The 19434-nt window shown below is 39.7% G+C and overlaps 1 protein-coding gene across 2 annotated transcripts in view; it reads left to right on the top strand.

Moving 5' to 3' along the window:
* LOC132988100 (actin-binding LIM protein 3-like) overlaps positions 1–19434 on the top strand; it is a 47407-nt gene continuing 27973 nt past the window's right edge. Inside the window, exons 1-4 of one of the 2 annotated variants that reach the window (XM_061055251.1) lie at positions 1–466; positions 3371–3538; positions 15663–15846; positions 18624–18736. In XM_061055251.1, the coding sequence (XP_060911234.1) occupies positions 448–466; positions 3371–3538; positions 15663–15846; positions 18624–18736 (484 nt within the window). In that variant the 5' untranslated portion in view covers positions 1–447. The remainder of the gene's footprint in view (positions 467–3370; positions 3539–15662; positions 15847–18623; positions 18737–19434) is intronic. The other variant, XR_009675780.1, reaches the window with a different exon arrangement.

Below are 19434 nucleotides of genomic sequence, written 5' to 3'. Positions count from 1 at the left end.
AACCATCTCAAACTCTCCAGGCAGCATATACCGCCACGGAGCGCACAGGCGTGTTGGCGTCCACTGGAGCGCACTGACTGTTTAGGGCGGGATGGACCCTGAATCAGAGGACCGCTGAGGCTTGTTGGCTAGAAGAGGTGGAAGCTGAAGGCGTGTGGAGGAGGAGGAGGAGCAGGAGGATGGTACCAGTCAGTGGCGATTTAATTCCGGCTGAAGCGGCTGTCTTTACTAGGGGTGGAGGGGTACAGTAGTCCACCGCCTGGCAGTATAATCCGCTTGCGGGGAGGAGCAGGGAAAGCCCTTTTCAGACTGACACAGACAAAGGGAGGGAGAGTTTAAAGTCGCACTGGACCACAGAGGAATGTTTAGTCATATCTGGATCATTTCTCCTGCTGCTGACTGATACAAACTCTGAGTGTTCAAGCTGCTGGACTTCTACATCACATCATGAGTGGACCGACAAATGGTAAGCAATAATTTGTGTGTGTCTGACTCTGTTCGCCCAAATGTGTGTGTGTGTGTGTGTGTGTGTGTGTGTGTGTGTGTGTGTGTGTTCGAGACGCACCTGTGTGGTTTTTCATTCAATAAGTGTGCTTCTGTCTAATCAATATCAAAGTGTCCTGGGAGGGTTTAACTTGAAGTAGACATAAACAACCCTTTAGTGAAGCTATTGATCACCTGCCTCGCTTATTGACGCTGCATTTCATCCTGTCATTATCTGTCAGTGAAGGTTAGAAACAGAGGCTGATATTGTGTATTGATCTATGACAGTCCTTTCTGTTCATTTGACAGATTTCTGTGGTTATGATGACAAAGGGGATTCCTCCACACCACGGTCACTGGATATGATCGCTTGATCCATTTCATGTGATCTTAGAAACTTGTAAAATTGCACTTGGTATTGCAGAAAATATGTTAGGTAAGTCAGGTCAAGAAAAAAATGATAACCCGCTAAAGCCAGTCAGATATCTCTGAAAGAAATGATTAAACTGTCGACAGAAGAGCACATCTAACGGTCTTCACTGTGTCGGCCACATAATCATATCTGCCCGTGTCTAAACATAGACCAAGATACAGCAGGTTTTTAATAATATGAAACCATCAAATCCCAAAGTCCAGAACAGAGTAGCTCTGCAGAAGGGGCACAAAAAACCAAGCCTGTGTTATAGCTCTCACCTCAGGGGGTGTTTAACCTTATATTAGGGCTCCGCTGGGGCTGCACTCCAACACATTATGACTCTGTCAGTGTGGCATGAGGGGCCCTGGCTGACAGTGTATCCCCTAATATCTTCCATAATAAAGGGGGAGGATTATTTTCTGGCTGACTGGTTTGGTTCCTACTGTGGGATGCTGTAGTGTTTTTCATTCATACAGTTAAACCACAAGGTAAAAGGTCAGACTTTATGTGTGATGCTCTCAGACACTGCACACTTTAGTTAGAGCCTCCCTCAAGTTTTGAAAATAGAAAAATATAGGGGACATGGCGTTAGACATATTGCTTATATACTGACCATCATTAGGTTAACTGATGTAAGTGATGTAAACCTCTGTTCCCAACCAAGGGGCTCATAAATGTCTCTGCAATAAAATGCTTCCTTTTTTTAATGTTTCTCACATATTGTGTTTGAATGAAGTTAAACATTTAATTGTAAAAAATGAAAAATAAGTATTTGACTGACACAGACCGTGTTACTAAACTGAGGGTTGGTACTTTTCTTGAGATTGCAAATCATTTTAGGGGTCTTGAGGTAATTTAGTTAAAAGTTCTGTTGAATATTCATTCCCTGGTTGGACATACTACCTCTGAGGGAAATGCGATTTGGAATCACAGGACAACGAGGCTTTGTTTGGAAAGATCAGATGTGAGCTTAGTGTTTGCGTAAAGAGCGTTACTTGACTGCTTGTCAGTTCTTGTTGGAAAAATGTACGACCAAAATAACTTTATTTAACAAAATACACCTTACTACACAATGTGAATAGTTTCACCTTCATAAATCAAATAATTATCGCACACATCATTTAAACCTTCTCCAAATAACAAATGCACAAGAATATAACACATTCAGTCATTTTTCTCTCTCGCTCTCGCACACATGCAAACACATGCACAAACACAGGTGGCTCTGATCTTTCTATGTCTGTGGGTTCAGTTGTGTGCTGCCATCTGGCTATAGTTCCAATGCCAGCTTCTGTTGTACACACACTCTCTCTCAAATACACACACACACACACACACTGATGATACTATTTGTTAGGAAACATTTATGTTCCAGCTTTCCTTTTTTTCATGCTGAAAACAATTTTAGAAACACAACTCTCTCTCTATGTCTCTCTCCTGCTGTCATCAGCTTAACCTGCCTGTGTGTGTGTGTGTGTGTGTGTGTGTGTGTCGGGGGGGGGGACACGCTGCTGTGATGCAGCAGCGTGAACTGTAATTTAATTGAATTTTGCCGAATACAATAGTATTGTTGCTCAGATGGTTGAGTTCAGTCAGCTGCTACAGGAAATCTATGTCAATATTGATCAAACATCATGTTAGTCATTGAAATATATTCAATCTGCACGGTTGTCAGCCCTGAGTCGTGACATGACAGATAAAGCACTGTGAGTTTTTGTGTGTTTTTGTGCATCTGCGTGTGTGTTTGGTGTGACAGAGAGCATAAAGAATGGACTTGTGTCTCTAAGAGGGATTTGACCAGTTTCATAATCGAGGATGAAGGTGTAATCCCCAAAAGGGCTCCACTGTTCCGCTGTGTGTGTGTGTGTGTGTGTGTGTGTGTGTGTGTGTGTGTGTGTGTGTGCATGTGTGTGTCATGTTCTGCATCCTGTCTATTTCAATATTAAAAATTCAAAGCTCTTTTTTTACTTATGCAGATGTTGCAATAAACAGAACAGTGGGATTCCTAGTTTGTTATTAAAAGGAGAAAAAAAGAAAAGTTAGCACTATAGAATAAAATGTACACAGGTTTGTATTCATGAGGCAAGTCGTCTTTTTTGTAATTACTAATCGTGTTCAAAACAAAACATAATTGAATAACAACACAATGTTGTCCGGTTAAACTAAATATGTATTACAATACTTATCTGAATGCAAGATGCCAAGACAAGCAGCAGTTGCATACATAACACACCTGAGCAACTGTTGTTCTTTGCATTATTCATTAGAGATTGTGTTAAGCTGTCACATGTTCCTGCAATAAGGCACTTTCCTGTCAAAAAATGCATCACATGCCTTATCTTTTTATGAGAGTAGTTCCTGCTGTCTGTCACACTTTGATCAGATGTTTTAATGCTGTTGAAATGAGGACAAGAAATAGAGGCCTTAAAACAATAGTGACATGTGTTTGATCCTCTCTTGTCTTCTTCTCAGTTCAGTACCATTCAGGTCTCTATGGAGGAAACAACAACAACAGCAGCTCTCCTCTCTCCAGCCGGGGAAATTCGCCCATCGTATGTGAGCGCTGTGGGGAGGTTTGTCGTGGGGAGGTGGTGCGTGTCAAAAGTACGCACTTCCATGTTCACTGCTTCACCTGCCAAGGTAAAAAAAAATCTGCACACCTACACAAACTAACAATCTTCTGTGTAAGTGTACATCTGCACCTCCTCACATGCACACAAACTGTATGACACACATCCTCTTCCATTGTCGACTCCCACACTCACACACACATTGTTTCATTTGTGGTTTCCACCCACATCAATTAGCACAATTAAATATTTAATAATTACCAGTACTCAGACAACAAGGAACCAGCACAATTGAATCAGTGGCAGGCTTTGTCTCTAGTGAAATAGAAACTGAAATTTACCAGGATAAAAGTTAAGAATGTTCTATAAAAGAGAAACGCTATGTGACACATAGCCCTTCTTATTTACACAGGGAATGATCTGCGAATCACAAACCATGTTGTTGGATCTCACTTAGACTCAGGAAAATGTAATCTTTTAAATTTAACGGAAGGTAAAACGGAGGGCGCACTTTGTTGATGTTGCCTTGAAGTCTTCAGCATTTAGTATATTTTCTGGTAATCAACCATTGTGGCAGTTGTTGTACAACAATCATCAAAGAACAGTTTGCAGTTTGGTACGGTATCTGCATTAGTATTTGAATTTATACTGGAAGGTATATGAAATATACTGTTTCATATCCTGTGTTTTATTGTTGTCCACTGTCCAGTAAACCTCTTAGACGTTTAGATCCTCACAGAACGTAGAAAAATGACACAATCTTATGATTTAAATCATGTGCCTAAATTAATCACATAAAGAAGAATGATTTGTAACCTAGCTCCCTCCTCTTCTAGTGAAGGTATATAAAGCTGTCGAGGTTCCTTATGGCAAAGGCAAACAGAGAGGAAAGGTAAAGTTGCATTTCTCCACATACCACATATGAGAACATGCAGTATTTGTGTGTCTTTGCATGTTTGAGCTCCACCGGTGAGCAGGTGGGACAGAGCACACAAATAGACGTCTGGAGTCAGCAGCTAGCTTAGCTGTGCAGTCAGCGGGTTTTTCAGCGCCTTGTCAGACCTCAACCTGCTAACCTCCTTTCACAGGCCTGGACTCACACAGACTCAAGTATGCTGCAAGACAACACTGTTTCTCTGTTGGATCTGCCAGGAACCTAAATACATTCAGCCACAAAGAACCAAAGAGGAGTGCTCTTACTGTCTTACTGTTTATGGAAAATACCTTAATGCAGATATTAAAATTAACCATAGCGGAAATAGTCGCTTCTAAAAAAATCACTGATTGTTGGCTTAAACAAAGCACTCACTCTTTCTGACATAACACTGTCTAGATTTATTGATGGAAGAAAAGTATTTATTATTATGTTCAACTGATCTTACAGAGTAGGCTTAATGACTTTTAGATAATGGACTGAGAGCTTAGCAGACTCAGCTGATGAAGTGGTCAGGAATCAAATGTTAGCTTTTAGTACAAGGGCTCATTATTTTTTCCTCTTTTCCCTTCCCCTCACTGTCCCTCTCTTGTCACACATTCTTTGTTTGTAGCTTTGAATGACAGAGAGGGTTACAATGCATCCTTGTTTTGTAACAGTGTAATCTCCCGTTAGAGCATCTATTTGAGACTGCAGAGAGAGGAGAGGAGATTTGGGATGAATGAGAAATGGAAACAGATAAGCAGAGTGAGACAGATGAGAGAGCAAGATTGAAGTACCTTATACAACAGTTTGTTCTGACTGAGTAATTTAATTGGACAAGAAGCATTTTAGTGCTGACGGGAGTACAACGGCACTGGGACTTAACTTCATATAAGACTCCTCAAGCCTTTGAACACCGTTTCATTTACATTCCAGCAACAATATGTACGAATTGATCAATATGGTTCCTCTAAATGTCACAGGCAACTAATGGAACAGTCAACAGAATCGTTTTTTACGTGTGTTTTGTGGACTTGGAGAAGGCCTATGATTTAGGATTGTGAGATACAGTATATATATATACTGATATATACTGACAAGGGTGTTAAGCTCTGCCAGCACATGGATTTTTTGCAATACCGTCATCACCAGTCTCAATACACACATTTGGTTGGAGTGCACACTGCACACACGCAGACTACTCAAGCTTCCGGTCCCCAGGTCTTCTGCACGTTTGGCTCTGATGCTTAGAATAGAGAGGCAGCGGTCACAGCCTCACACACTCACTGATCAAAGGGCACCACCTCTCCTCGTGTCAGAGGGTGTGTCCGTGTTTAGGACGAAAGTGAATTATGACACAACAATCAGGTAAATTGGTATTCACCATTATTATGTTGTTTGAGCACCTTTATTATGAAAGAGACAATTCAGGAAATATGGTGTTTCAGCAACCACTTAAAGGTCACATATTATGCAAAATACACTTTACTCTGGTTTTCGAACACTCATTTTCGTCCTAAGCCTGTCGGCAAACCCTCAAATAATAAGAAAATTACATCCTCATAATCTTTTGCCTTCTCAACTTTTCCAAAAATATGTGCTCAAACTGGCCCATTGGAAATTCTACCTTAATAACATCACCCTCCCTCAGGTGGTTGACACTCTCACAGCTAGGTGTTTCCTCTGCCCTTCGAGTCTGCCTTCTCGCCGTTAAACAATACGGCAACAATAGTGTGATAAAGCCCAAGCCACCCAAGCCCTTCCAGAGAGAGGCGTGGTCAGACACAGCTCATTTTGCATTGAAAGCTATAGGCACAAAAACAGCCTGTTCAGAGCAGGGCTGAAATAGAGGGGTTTATAGGTATGCTAAAATACAGGATATGAGTTGATTTTGAGCAAGAAACTTCAAGGACATGTTTTGGGGAGCCTTGGGACTTATTTTACCTTGTTGGTATACTATGTGAACTTTAACAAAACTCAGCAGTAGAGAATCAAAACTTTAAACCACACAGTTTCAGTTACAAGCTGCCATGTATTGACAAATGAACAAACAGTGACATATAAAAACATCTTTCTTTGAATGCACAGAAATTAGTCAAGTATCGGAGGCTTCTTTTAGGGGAAGAAGGGGGTCATTGTGTTGCAAGTGTGTTCATATACACAATTCCTTTTGATACTTTAATAGTGCAAAAATAATACTGTTACCGCAATAAGCAAAAGAAAATTCAGTGATATGAATTTCAGGCGATACTGCCCACCACTTCTCCAAAGATCCTGTCTCTCGGGGTCTTGTTGGGGGGACTGTAGGAATATGGAGTTCCTGGGCCATTGCTACTAGCTATCCAGTCCTTATATGACCAAAGTGGTGCGTCATATAAGGTGCGTCTTGCCCTCCACCATGACTGTTCCTTATCACCAGTTTTGATTTTCATGGACCCGATCTCAAGGTGGAACGGAGGGGAGGAGGGTGTCAGGTTTGGTGGCCAACTGTCATCTCTGTTTTTTGTACAAGATGTGATTCTGTTAGGATGAGGGTCAGCACCTTCAAGTCATAGGCCATAGTTCCCTGCAGGAAAACTGTGTAATGTTCCTGCCCGGAGATTGACAGGTGGGTTGGTGCAGCATCAACCGTTATGGGGGACTTTCAACTTTAACTTCAACTTAAATGTCCCTGAGGGGAAATTTGTTTCACAGCCAGGTGAGAACAATATGAAAAAAATTACAAAACATATAGAAACACAGGCACGTAGACTCAGACAATAGAAACAACAAACACTGTGAATGACATTAAATTCATAAATACAAGAGTTCATCAGGTAACAACAGGAAACTGAGAATGTTTAAAAAACGTCCATAAAACCATCATCAAAAACACAATCAAAACCCATTATCAGTCATCATTGGAGTTCAGAAGCTTGATGGCCTGACTGTCGTGGTAAGAGGAAGATGTTGATAAGCTATGATAAGTTACCTTAAAATCAATTGAATACTTCTTAAACTTTTAGTTTCTTACAGAGCAATAGAGATGAAGAACAGAAAGCCAAACCAATGCTGTTTTTAACCAAGCCAATCAGTCATGAGCAGATGTATCTCTGCAAATAATATCTATCTGCTGTCATAAAATCTCTCATAAAATATGAAGCACACTTACGAATTTGGCCTCGTTTCAAAACAAATGATGCCAGTATTTTTAGGGTTGGACCCGTGTCTTGCTGGGTATGCAGAGTCCCATTTTCAGTGCAATCCATCCAGATTGTGTAGCGTATTTGTACCAATGTGTCTGTTGATAATGACGCCTCCTCCAGTAAGACTGGTAAGACCCCCCTACACACACACTCCCCTCAAACCTCTCTTTCTCTCTGATCCGTCTGTCCGTCCTGATCACACTCTTGCTAATGCAGAGGAGCAACACAGGGAAATCCATCCCATGTTGATGAATAGATGAAGGAAGACAGTGACAGGACGGTAGACGGGCACTGGATGGACAGATCGATAGCCTCATTGATACCTCCCCTGGGTCCCTCCCCCACCCCCCACCCCTGTCTCATCCTCCACATCCTCATCTCCTCACTTTGCTGTCTACTTCTCCTTCTCCTCACATATGATGCGTTCTCTTTCCCTCCTCGTCTAATCTCTCCCTTGACTCCAGTCTTGCCTTTCTTCTCTTCTCACAACGTCTCGCCTTAGCCTCGTGTCCAAAACAATCCCTCCTCGCCTTTTTTTCAGGAGTCTATTGAACCATGTACATCATCTTTGACCTTTCAGTATCTGTTTTTTAGAGAACCAAATCAAAACCCCAAACATTATTTTATTCTCCAGTGAAACATTTCACAAGGCTGCTTTACATGTAAGGCAGTGTGTCCAACATTTTCAAACACTTTTTTTGTGTGGAGTTTAAATTTAAACAAAATGTACAACCTTTGCAAATTGATTTATTTGAAAAGATTTCACAGCTAAAGGGTCTCACCTTCACCTGAATTTAAAACCGACTCATGATTCTTCTTACATTGAGAAGCTCACTGCAAAGCATGACCCACTTTTGTTTGAAACAAGTTTGTGTTTCAGTATGAGGCACACCAGGAGCAGTGCATTTTATCAGTATTAGTGTTCTCTCTGCTGTACGTACACAATGGCCAGGCTCTTTCTTCACAAGAGACTTCAAGGACAAACTGTGAAGCTTTCACCGCTGTATCAGCTCAGCCATGCAGCGCTCTTCTTTGTGTGGGTCCCTGCATGAACATTTGTGTCAGTGTGCTGGTGTTTTGGTCTACTTTAGTGCATGCTATTTTATATATCTAAATTAGAAAGCTAGAGACAGAGTCAACCCGTGTATCAGGCCTTCCAGAAATCATCTTCAATCCATCTTCATTTGCATTCCTCCTTTGGAATCTTTTTTTTTTCTTCCAGTTCCTTGACCCTTTTCTTTTGCCTCTGGCAGAAAACAAAGAAATCATTATGTGTTTTCTTTATGCCAGTTTTTGTGTAATATGTGTGTCCACGTGGAGAGCACTTGAATCTAATAGGCTACAAATCACTGTTAACAGATGCAGAAAGAAATACTTAACTACTTCAGTTTCTCCATGGAACTGCAGCTGAACCGGCCCCCCTGATGTGCAGAAAGAAGGTCACAGAGGAGGCTTACAGAAGGAAACTGATGGAGCACAGAGTTACAAATGAAATAGATATAAGGAACAATCAAAGAAGGAAAAAAATCCTATATTTTTTGTCTTCAATACTATTTTCGGACCTGAAATTTAGTTTCTGCTTGCTTTCTCCTCTAACCTCCAATTATTTCCTTTTCCCCTATAGGCCTTTATGATTCAAAGAGCTGTCAATCATGATGTTATATCCACTCTTTTTAGGAACTGATAACTATTTAAAACTAGACATCTCTGAAAAACACTTTCCCATTAAACAACCCGATAAGGACCAAATATAAAGATAAAAAACTGGTTTGAGAAAAAACAATTTGAGCTGTATTTTTGATTTTATAGTCTGACCCATGGAGGAGGCAGAGCTCATGAACTGTTCTGCAGCCATGCCAATATTTTTCCCTTCACTTTTTGGGAGGGGTTGTGCAGTCCATCGTTTCGGTCTTTGGAATGAAACAAAAAAACACAACACCAAGACAGAAAACAACATGTATTATTGTCCACAGGGTTGATAGAATCTTCACAAAATAAAACCTCCTCATAAGCTTAACTCTCACATGTCTTTATCTCCTCCCATCCCGCAACAGTGTAAACTATTGCGCTGCCATGATGGCTCACTATACGTTTGTTCTTCTGTCTCTAAAAAGTATAGTTTCCTGAATGATGTGCTCTATCATAAAATGAAGAAAAAAATCTCTCATAGTGGTTAGAATGTGTGTGTATTTTATTGATCAATGATGATCTTCATTACTGGTGCTTACATGAGGACTTAAACTCTGTGTAGAGGTTGCTGCTGTCTCTGAACGTGCCTGTGCTGATTCAACTCACAGACCTGGGATCATCCCTAGTAAACCCCCAGCATGGGGCAACAGGTGGGGTTGGGGTGGGGTGGGGTTGGGGGGGGGGGGGGGGGGGTGTTCAGGGTGAGGTCATGTGGGGTCCTGAGGTCTTTATTGGCTGGAATTCTGTGGAGCTGAATGACTTTTGGCTGTTTGGGAAATTAAGCTTCTGTCAGCAGGTTCAAGCAGCGACAGGAAGATTTGTCCTGACTGTCCCCGAAAGACTGAAATGTCATGTGACAGAGGGGGATAATGGATGGCAGCAGAGAGGCACAACCTCATTTAGATTCTGGGAATTCTCTGCAGTGGCCTTTTCTGCCTCTACTATTATAATTACACTGTAAATCTCAAAAATGAAAGCGTAATGAAATGATTTTGGCTCAGCCACACTCATCTACACTTTTAGTGAAAGTACTAACAAGTTATAAGATTTAATGGATGAATTTACATCTAAGTTGCTCATCATAGAGATATATTTTTTTTGGTAGAGAGCATGAAACAGGTTTTTGTTGCTCTATGGATATGCTCATGTCAATGCCGAAGATTATCATCAAGAATAATATTAAATTGCCCTGTAAATATGCTAAAACGTGCTAATTAGCAGAAAATGTAGTTAAGGATTATACATTATTATGTCATTATTTTATTGTTTATTATTATAATTGGAATTATTGTACGAGACATTTTTTGATCCAAATGTTGATCTTTGATTGGTTATTACATCATAAAAATGCTGAAAAAAAATCTATTGTGTAAAAACCCTGGAGTAGCGACACAAACAGCCGTCTTCAGGGTGAAAAAAGGCCTTTTACTTTTCTTTTTTTTAAAGAGTGCCTTGGTTTTTTTCACTCTTTTGAATTTCACTGTCATTCATTTCACATTCATTCATTTTTACATGAAGCTACAAAGGTCACCCTCACGGTATTCATCAAAGTCAGCAGGTTGCATCCTCTGGGAACCATGAATGTGTGTACAAGTTGTTATGACAACCCATCCGACACTTAAGTCAGGACCAAAATGGCTGACTGACAGACATTATAATCTCTCAAACGTTGGGTTTGCATTGCCAAAATACCAGTCTAATAAACCACCAGTAAAAAAAGCATTAACACTTGCCATCGAAACAGCAAAGTCACATTAATGTCATAATTGTGCTTGTTGGATGGATGTATGTATTGTATCCTAAAAGATTGATGAAAGGATAAATAACATGAACAAACACAGCCAGTTTAAATGTTCACACATGGTTCTTGGTTTGTGTGGACAGTGTATGAAAATAGCCAGTGATCTGAAATCAAAATATACCAGAGGTCTCTGAGGAGGCCATGCCTCAACAGCTTCCTCTCTTTCCTGTTTTCCTCTGATCTTAACAGCTTTTCATTTAGATTGTGATGAAAATGTGCATGCTGTCAGCAGGGTGGCTCCTTTCCAAAATGTCATTTCCCACTCTCTCTCCCCAGTGCCTGACTCTGTCCACTGTAAGGCATAAACAAGTCTTTATTCAGATATAATCTTAAAAAGAAATAACTAAAGAGATTTATGAAGCCCACTTGCTGAGATAAAAATGAATGGCATGCTTGTGAAACATACGTTTACAACAACAAACATCACATACATGTGTTTGTATTTATGCATTGTGTATTCAGCACATACAGAACATGGAAGTCTTCCAGCGTGAACAGCTTTACTCTCAAGCCGACTGATAAAGGTCAGGTTGGCATTTTAAAGTTGTGCGACAGCAGCTTTGCCATGAGAAGAATATGATTTCAGAGGCAAAGGAGACAGAGAAAATAAACTGTAAAAAGACAGAGTTTCTTGTGTTTGAGGGTGATGTCCTAGTTTTTCTTTCATTTTTCTCTAAATTGACTTCAAATTACATTTTTGAAAAAAAAAAAAACTTGCAGTTTAAAGACAAAAATGAAATTGACCTTATTTTTTGGAAACAACAAAAACTTTAGTCTGTGTTGGAAAATCATTTTGATATATTTTTCAATGGTATGCTGCATTTCTGTTGAACGCAAGCAAACACTTATGTTCTAAAATGGAAAGTCAATCCTGTTTGAGTAGCCATAAGATCAGTTGCCTGAAGAAATAAAGGCTTGCTTATCTGAGTTGGAGATACAAAATTCTAAACTGGCTCAACTGCTATGCTGCTATATTTACAGGTCTCTCTGCAAAGTCTGTCAGAAAGCTGTGGCTGATTCAGAACGTGGCTGTGCAGGGGAGTGGGTCATCAGACACCAGTGCACTTCACACTTGACTTGTATTCACAAACATTCTGAGAATAGTCTCAGTAACTTACATTAAACATTGCGAGTAGGAGTCCTAGGAGTGGTGTACAGCGGGAACATCCTCAGAGAAACTGTGAGCAAAAAAAAAAGGGACATCTTCGTGAGGAGGCCTGGTTGATCCTGTTGCTATATGACACATTCTTTCAAATACTGTCATTGGTTGCAATAAAAAAGGGACAAAAAAAAAAGTAAAGATTCTCACTTAATGATAATGGGCATAGAAAGACTAAAATTGATCGGCCTAATCAGATGAATCCAGTCATTGGTTGTGTTATTATGAACATTTTTTTTGTAAAATACATCTGTTGAAGAAATTGTAAACTTACTATTCTACAATTCTACAATTCTACACTTCTACAATTCACTTAGCAGATGCTTTTATCCAAAGCTACGTACATCAGAGAGTAAGTACAACACAAGCAAGGATCTAGAAAAAAGGGAACAATGTCAGTAAGAGCAAACGATCACTTACTACAAAATATTAGAAACAAATGCCCACTTGTGCAGCAGCCTCTTCAATGCCATTACTTATATTTATTTACTCTTGTTTGTTAAGTACGTTGGTTATATTAGTACTTAATGTAATGTAAATAATGAGCCTGTGACAGCCCTGTAACTGTGTGATCACTCTGCTGATTGAAAACTGCGACAGACCCAAGCTCTAATGAGATCTACCACAAACGTGTTCCTATCTGTAGTGTATAATTCATTCCGTCATTCAAGGTTTGGGGAACATTTCTTCGATCTTTACCCTAACCCTAACCCTCATACATATTTACATATCGCTTGTATACATAACTAATGTAAAGGGGCAATTTCTTAGAAAACGTCATGATTTTAAGAATTTCTTAGAATTTTGTCTCTGGTAGCAACTCTTGTTGCTTTATGAATATGGCCCCTGATTTATTAACACTGGTTTCCTTTTTCTGTTCATAAAGTTCAACAGTTCTAAACAGTTGAAGGAAAAATACTTTTCTCTTTTGATGCTCTAATATGAGCCATGTAGACATTACAATTTCCAGAGTTAAAGCGTTTAGCTGACCTATGTCTAACTTACTTAAAGCTTTTCAGTTCACTGTATTTACTGCTTTGTAGTTGCTCTCTCTCTCTCTCTCTCTCTCTCTCTCTCTCTCTCTCTCTCTCTCTCTCTCTCTCTCTCTCTCTCTCTCTCTCTCTCACTTGCCTCTTTATTTTCTCAAACCCTGTTTGTCTTAAGTAGTAGTAGTACTTAGTTGATTAGTCTACTGTTAGAAGATACAATACAATGAAACCTACATGGCCTCTGTGTAACAGTCTGCCTGCTCTGTTTTTAATGATGTTGCCTTTGGCAATAGAGTTAGTTGTTTAACAGCAATATGGTTTATGTAATCACAGCGGTTTCAGTCTTGAAATCTTCAATTGTTACCAGTGCAATCTGAAGCCCTGCATAATATTAGAACATTATATTTTGTAAAGGGAATTTACAGTAAATAATTATTAAATTGTCCTTTGGCTACATTCAATGAAAAATGTAATAAATTGATATGTTTGTTTAAATGTTTGGATTCAGGCTTATTAAGAAAAACTTTATAAAGGAATTCAGTTCACTTAAAATGTTAAACACATTACACAAACACATACATTAGGCAGCTAGACTGCTCTGCAGTATCTCCTCTCTCTCTGTCTCTCTCTCTCTGTCTCTCTCCTTCTCTCTCTCTCTCTGTGTCTTTCTCTCTCCTTCTCTCTCTCTCTGTCTCTCTCTCTCGCTCTCTCTGTCTTTCTCTCTCCTCCCCATCTATCTCTCTGTCTCTCTCCTCCTTCTCTCTCTCCTCCTTCTCTCTCTCCTCCTTCTCTCTCTCTCTCTCTCTGTCTGAGCCACTTAACACGCCAGCTCAGATCAGATTGGATCCATTCACTCATCTGGGTTTAGAGCCATTAGCTTAATTAAAGGCGAGACTTTCAATTCACAGTCAGATATCTCGATCGGTTGGCTTCCATTCAGATGTCTTACTTTAAATACATCCAGATTGTATCAAGGTGCTGCACGTCACACCGGCCTGGCCTGTACCCGACAGGTAATATCAGAGTGTCATCAGATCCTACATGTTTCAGAGGTGAAAAGATAGAATATGGTTCTGACAATTACTAGCAGTGAGTTAATTCATTTTGGGGACTTCAGGATACAATTTCTTTATAGGGGTGGCATAATAAGTGTAAAAGAACAATGGTGTTTTAGGGCCAAGTTGGTAAAGACAAATGAGACAGACAGCAAAGTTAGGAAATATTAGGTGATAGAAATAGTAATGTTTCGTGAGAAAAAAATGTACTTATTTTGTGCATTTACTTGGGATTTAATAACAGATTTTTTTTTCTCTTAATTTCTTGCAAATCTAAGACTCTAATCTTAGGGGATATTCCAGTTAATTTTAATGAAAATTTGAGGGCTTTTTTTACTCAGTAAATCTCAAAAACATGTCATTTGTTTTCAATTAACTCCAATCTTGTTGTTATTGGCTCTATATTCCTGTCATAGTCATGTGTTGTGACTAAAAATAGCTTTTAAAAAAAAAAGAAAATCCCTTAAACAAAATGGAGGGGGGCCACAGTAAGCCTCCTGCTTCTGATAGCTGGAGCAGAAAGTCATTCAGCTGCTTTCAGACAGTCTAACCATCCTGCTTATCGGCGGCCCCCTCACCCTCAGCACAGCTGGACCTCAAGCAATCATTTGGCTGAGGGACTTTGCATTTGCTAAATAAATAAAAGCCATACATCATGTTGTCAGTAGATAAAGTGTGTGCCCCACGTGTCTCTTTGCCTGGACATGCATCTATCCCCCAACACAGCCTCCATAAATACATGTTAATGTGTTCATTATGTGTGAACAGTTCATGCAGATTCACATTGACAAGACCTGCTTTGTATGGAGGCACACAGATTCTCTATGTACATGCCTTTGTGTTCACAGAACAACATAACATACTGTATAATTTAACAGATTAGACGTGACTCCTCTAATCCTCAAAACCAGATTACAGTATTAACCCTTTAGAGGTCAAAAGGACAACGGACTCCACTGTTACCAGCCCCACTAGCAAACTCTGAAAGAAAAAACACTGACAGTGTACTATTACTGATTTTATGTACCGGTAATTGTAGGCCTACAATTAAGAATATATACAATATGAATTACATTGAATTTAATTTATTTATTTAATAGGGACAATGCAATTTAACATAATTTCAATACAAAGCATGAAATTGATGTGCTGCATAAAGAGTATATAGCTATTGCTAATTTCCAACTCGTGTCCCCAGTTGGGCCTTTGTACATGAGTGAAACTTTCCCATATGAACGTCTCTGTAACAGCAGGATGCCATAAACAACTTCTCTTGTGAATGAGTTTAACAGTCCAAGCTGCTCAACCACTACACACAGTACACTTTTATTTCTGTCCCGTCCGTCTGCCTTGTATTTTTGAGCACTAAATTGAGCTGATTCGGTGTTTTCTTTTTCCAGTGTGCGGTTGTGATCTGGCCCACTCGGGGTTCTTCCACCACTCTGGCGAGTACATCTGCACAGAGGACTACCAGCGGCTCTACGGGACGCAGTGTGACAGCTGTGAGCAGTACATCACTGGAGAGGTGGTGTCTGCACTGGGGAGGACGTACCACCGACACTGCTTCGTCTGCAGCATCTGCAGGTCTGGAAACGTGCCACAACATATTACATTAATGAACCTACTTATATACTGTATCCCTACTTATATATACTGTAAATTATTATAGTGGGGTATACAGTAAACATTGTTAAGGTGGTATTGGTTATAGTCTAACAAGGAATTTACAGCTCTATTGTTGTGTACTTAGGGATCCTCTCAGCAGTGCTTCATTTCAAACTTGTGACCACTAAAAACAACACCAACTAATTAGATTCTCACAGAGCACTGCGTACTGTGGCACTCTATAATGACTTTGAAAGTCTGTACACAACTTCTTGCAAACCATAGGTGGCTTTTTGTAATAACAAATATGTACAAGTACAGCAGGCCAGTAAATGCATGTCTTTTTTAAGTTCCACTAAGCAGTTCAGACAAAACGATGGTAGAATCTTTTAAAGATCCTGTAATTGAAAAACAGTCATCAGAGCAAACATGTTAGCTATATATTATTAAAGGTCACATATTATCCTCCTTTTCAACCAGTTTAAATAAGTCTCAGAGGTCCCCAAAACATGTCTTTGAAGTTTCTTCTAATAATTCCTCTCAGATCCTGTATTTTATCAAGCATATAAACCCCTCTATTTCAGCCCTGCTCAGAACAGGCTGTTTCTGTGTCTATAGCTTTAAATGCAAATGAGCTGTGTCTGACCACGCCCCTCTCTGGAAAGGCTCGAGCTTGGGCTTTCTTGCACCATGTTTGATTGTTTATGTTGAGAAGCCAGACTCAGAGGATAGAACAAACACCTATAGCTGTGGTATTGTTACCAAACTGGGGAGGGGTTACTGCCCTTTGTGATGTCATAAAGGGGAAATCTCCAAAGCACACATTTTCTGAAAGGTGGAGCAGGCAAAAGACAGAGTAGATGGACTTTTCTCATAATTGTGAAGTTTGTAGACAGACTAAAGACACATATTAGTGTTAGAAAAAAATGGTAAAGTATTTTGCATCATATGTGACATTTAAAGGAATCATATTCCAGTTATTGGAGAGCATTTCTTTTCCAGATGTGTCTCAAAGAGCCTTACAGATATAATTTAGTTGTGAAAATTGAGATTAAGAGAAAAAAGGAGATAAACTTAAAAAAAAAGTATCTATATTGTTTGCATTTGCACATACACAAAGCTGGGATAAAGCTGTTATTTATCATAATGCCACAACCAGGGTTATTCCTCTGAGACATTTGAATATAAAACAGCTTTCAAAGACTAAAGAATACAAGTTAACAATAACTGCAATTTCTCCATGAGTAGCATTATATTTTTTGGAGTATTTAGTTTCCCCTTTGGTAAGTTTGCGAGAGTTTAGCTGGAAGTGATAAGTAAGAAAATACGAGAGAAAAAAAAGATACAATTTAAAGTATTACAAAGCGAAGAGTCTGCTGCAGTCGGCTGGTCTCTTTACTTATTATATAATATCATGTAAATCTAAAAAGACCGAACATCAGCTCACTCAGAGCTGGAGCGACTGTGCTCTGAAAAAAGTGTGTTTAAATGAAGCGTGTCCTGTGAGCCGTACAGTTTATCTTTAATAACTAACTGTCAGTCAGAGATGGATCTTTGGGTTTCCATTTGCTTATGTTCAGAGTTTTACACTGAGTTTGTGTGTGTGTGTGTGTGTGTGTGTGTGTGTGTGTGTGTGTGTGTGTGTGTGTGTGTGTGTGTGTGTGTGTCTGTCTGCTCGCTCTATTGAATAAGAACAGCATGCACTGAAATTGTGAATGAAGTGTATTCATCTTGAAAGTTGCTGTGTCAGCATGTTGGAATAAAATTTTAACTTTCAAATGAGATTCAGGGAAAGTTTTGATATGAATACCTCAACAAGCACCCTTAGAGTGTTCAGAAAAACTCTTACCGGAGGACAGAAAATCAGCATAAAGTAGAGCTGGATAGGGTATTGATGATCATGTTTTGTCCTTTTAATGAAATGTATTCATTAACATACCCATCAGACACTCTCATGTCCCATAGAAGTTGCTCCTCTGACCCCAATGTTCATGAGCTAAAGGTCGTGAAGTAGAATCAATGTGGAAACTGCTAAGAAAATTGTTGTTTTTTTTTGGAGAAATTAATAACAAAGATATATTTCAATGTTTCCCCTACCATTATATTAGGGAAGCGGCCCACACCCCCAACTGCCCCTCCCACCCCCCCCTTGAAGGTCAATTTAAAAAAAAATATATATATATATACATTTTAGATTCATTTTTGGGCTTTTTGTGCCTTTATTGTAGAGATGGGATAGTGGATAGAGTCGGAAATTAGGGAAAGAAGTCATTTAAGGATACCTGTCCGATAGAAGAGGATAGCTGTCATTAAAACAGTAACGCATAAACACCAAGATTCCTTCAAGTGTTCGTTCCGTCTCCTTGCACCCCCCCCCCCCAAAAGCTGTAAACCTAGGGGAAACACTGTATTTAATATATATATATATATATACATATATATATATAGCCCCACGGCTGCTATATCATAACAGTACAAGAATCCAGATGTGAAGCATCATACACACAGGATGTAAACTACAGCGAGGTTTAAGCTTTATGTGAGGGCAGATGTGTTGATGAAACAAAACAAAACACCGTATCCTTAAAAGTATAAACCCTAATCCATAAAGCTCAGTCACAGTTGGAATAAGACTTGCTCACTGATCACTCTGAATGTGAAATCTGGAACTAGCGCATCAATACAAAAATAAAGAGCACAGAATCCCCTTATCCGCATTGTTTGACTCTCAGTTTCCATGTGTGTGTTTTTTTCAGGAGTCCGTTCCCGATTGGAGACAGGGTGACCTTCTGTGGGAAGAAGTGTGTGTGTCAGCAGTGCTCACACACTCTGAGCAGCGACAAGCCCGTCAAGGTCCATGGACCAAGCTGTAAGTCACACACACACAGACACACACAAACACACACACACACACACACATTCAAAAGCACATGCAACTGTACAACATCACCTATTATGGACATTTTAAAGGCAGAATCTGCATTTTACACATAAATACAGCAGAAATCAAGTCTATCCTCTGTAACTATCCCTCTGAGTCATGATTGCCTACAATGAGTGAGAAGCGCAAGTCCCGCTGGCTGTGTTGTTGTCGGGCTGTGTTTATATCGTGTTTACATGGACGGGACGGACTTGCGTATAAAGCTGTTTTAGTCAAGGACTAGAGAAAAGAAGAATAACAAAGCCTACTCACTGCTTATTTGTATGTCACGTAAGTGTCTTTAGGTCGCGGTCATTCTGTGTCAATTCATGTTCAATGTGAAGCTATGAGTTAACAAAAGTGTGCTAACATTAGCCTGCTAACACAACAATGCAGGACAGCTCGAGCCCAGAACCATTTTGTCCGCTGTTTGTGCTTAATGGTGCTTAATTGTGGTGCGTTCTAATTGATAACTCTTTAGTGCAAGAGCGAGTGGAGAAGGGTTGGAGGTGTGCTCCTGGTTGAGAGCGGAGGCTCCAGAATAGCGCAGGCTTTGCCAAACAGCAGTTTGTTTTGGTTTCATGCTGGTGCTCAAAGGTGACATCCACTGGATCAAAGAGTCGCACATTCTTCCTTTAAAAGATGTG

Source organism: Labrus mixtus, chromosome 14, assembly GCF_963584025.1.
Source record: "Labrus mixtus chromosome 14, fLabMix1.1, whole genome shotgun sequence".
In the NCBI taxonomy this organism is placed as follows: Eukaryota; Metazoa; Chordata; class Actinopteri; order Labriformes; family Labridae; genus Labrus; species Labrus mixtus.
The sequence above is the reverse complement of the archived record's forward strand: the minus strand, read 5'-3'. Positions and strand labels throughout refer to the sequence as shown.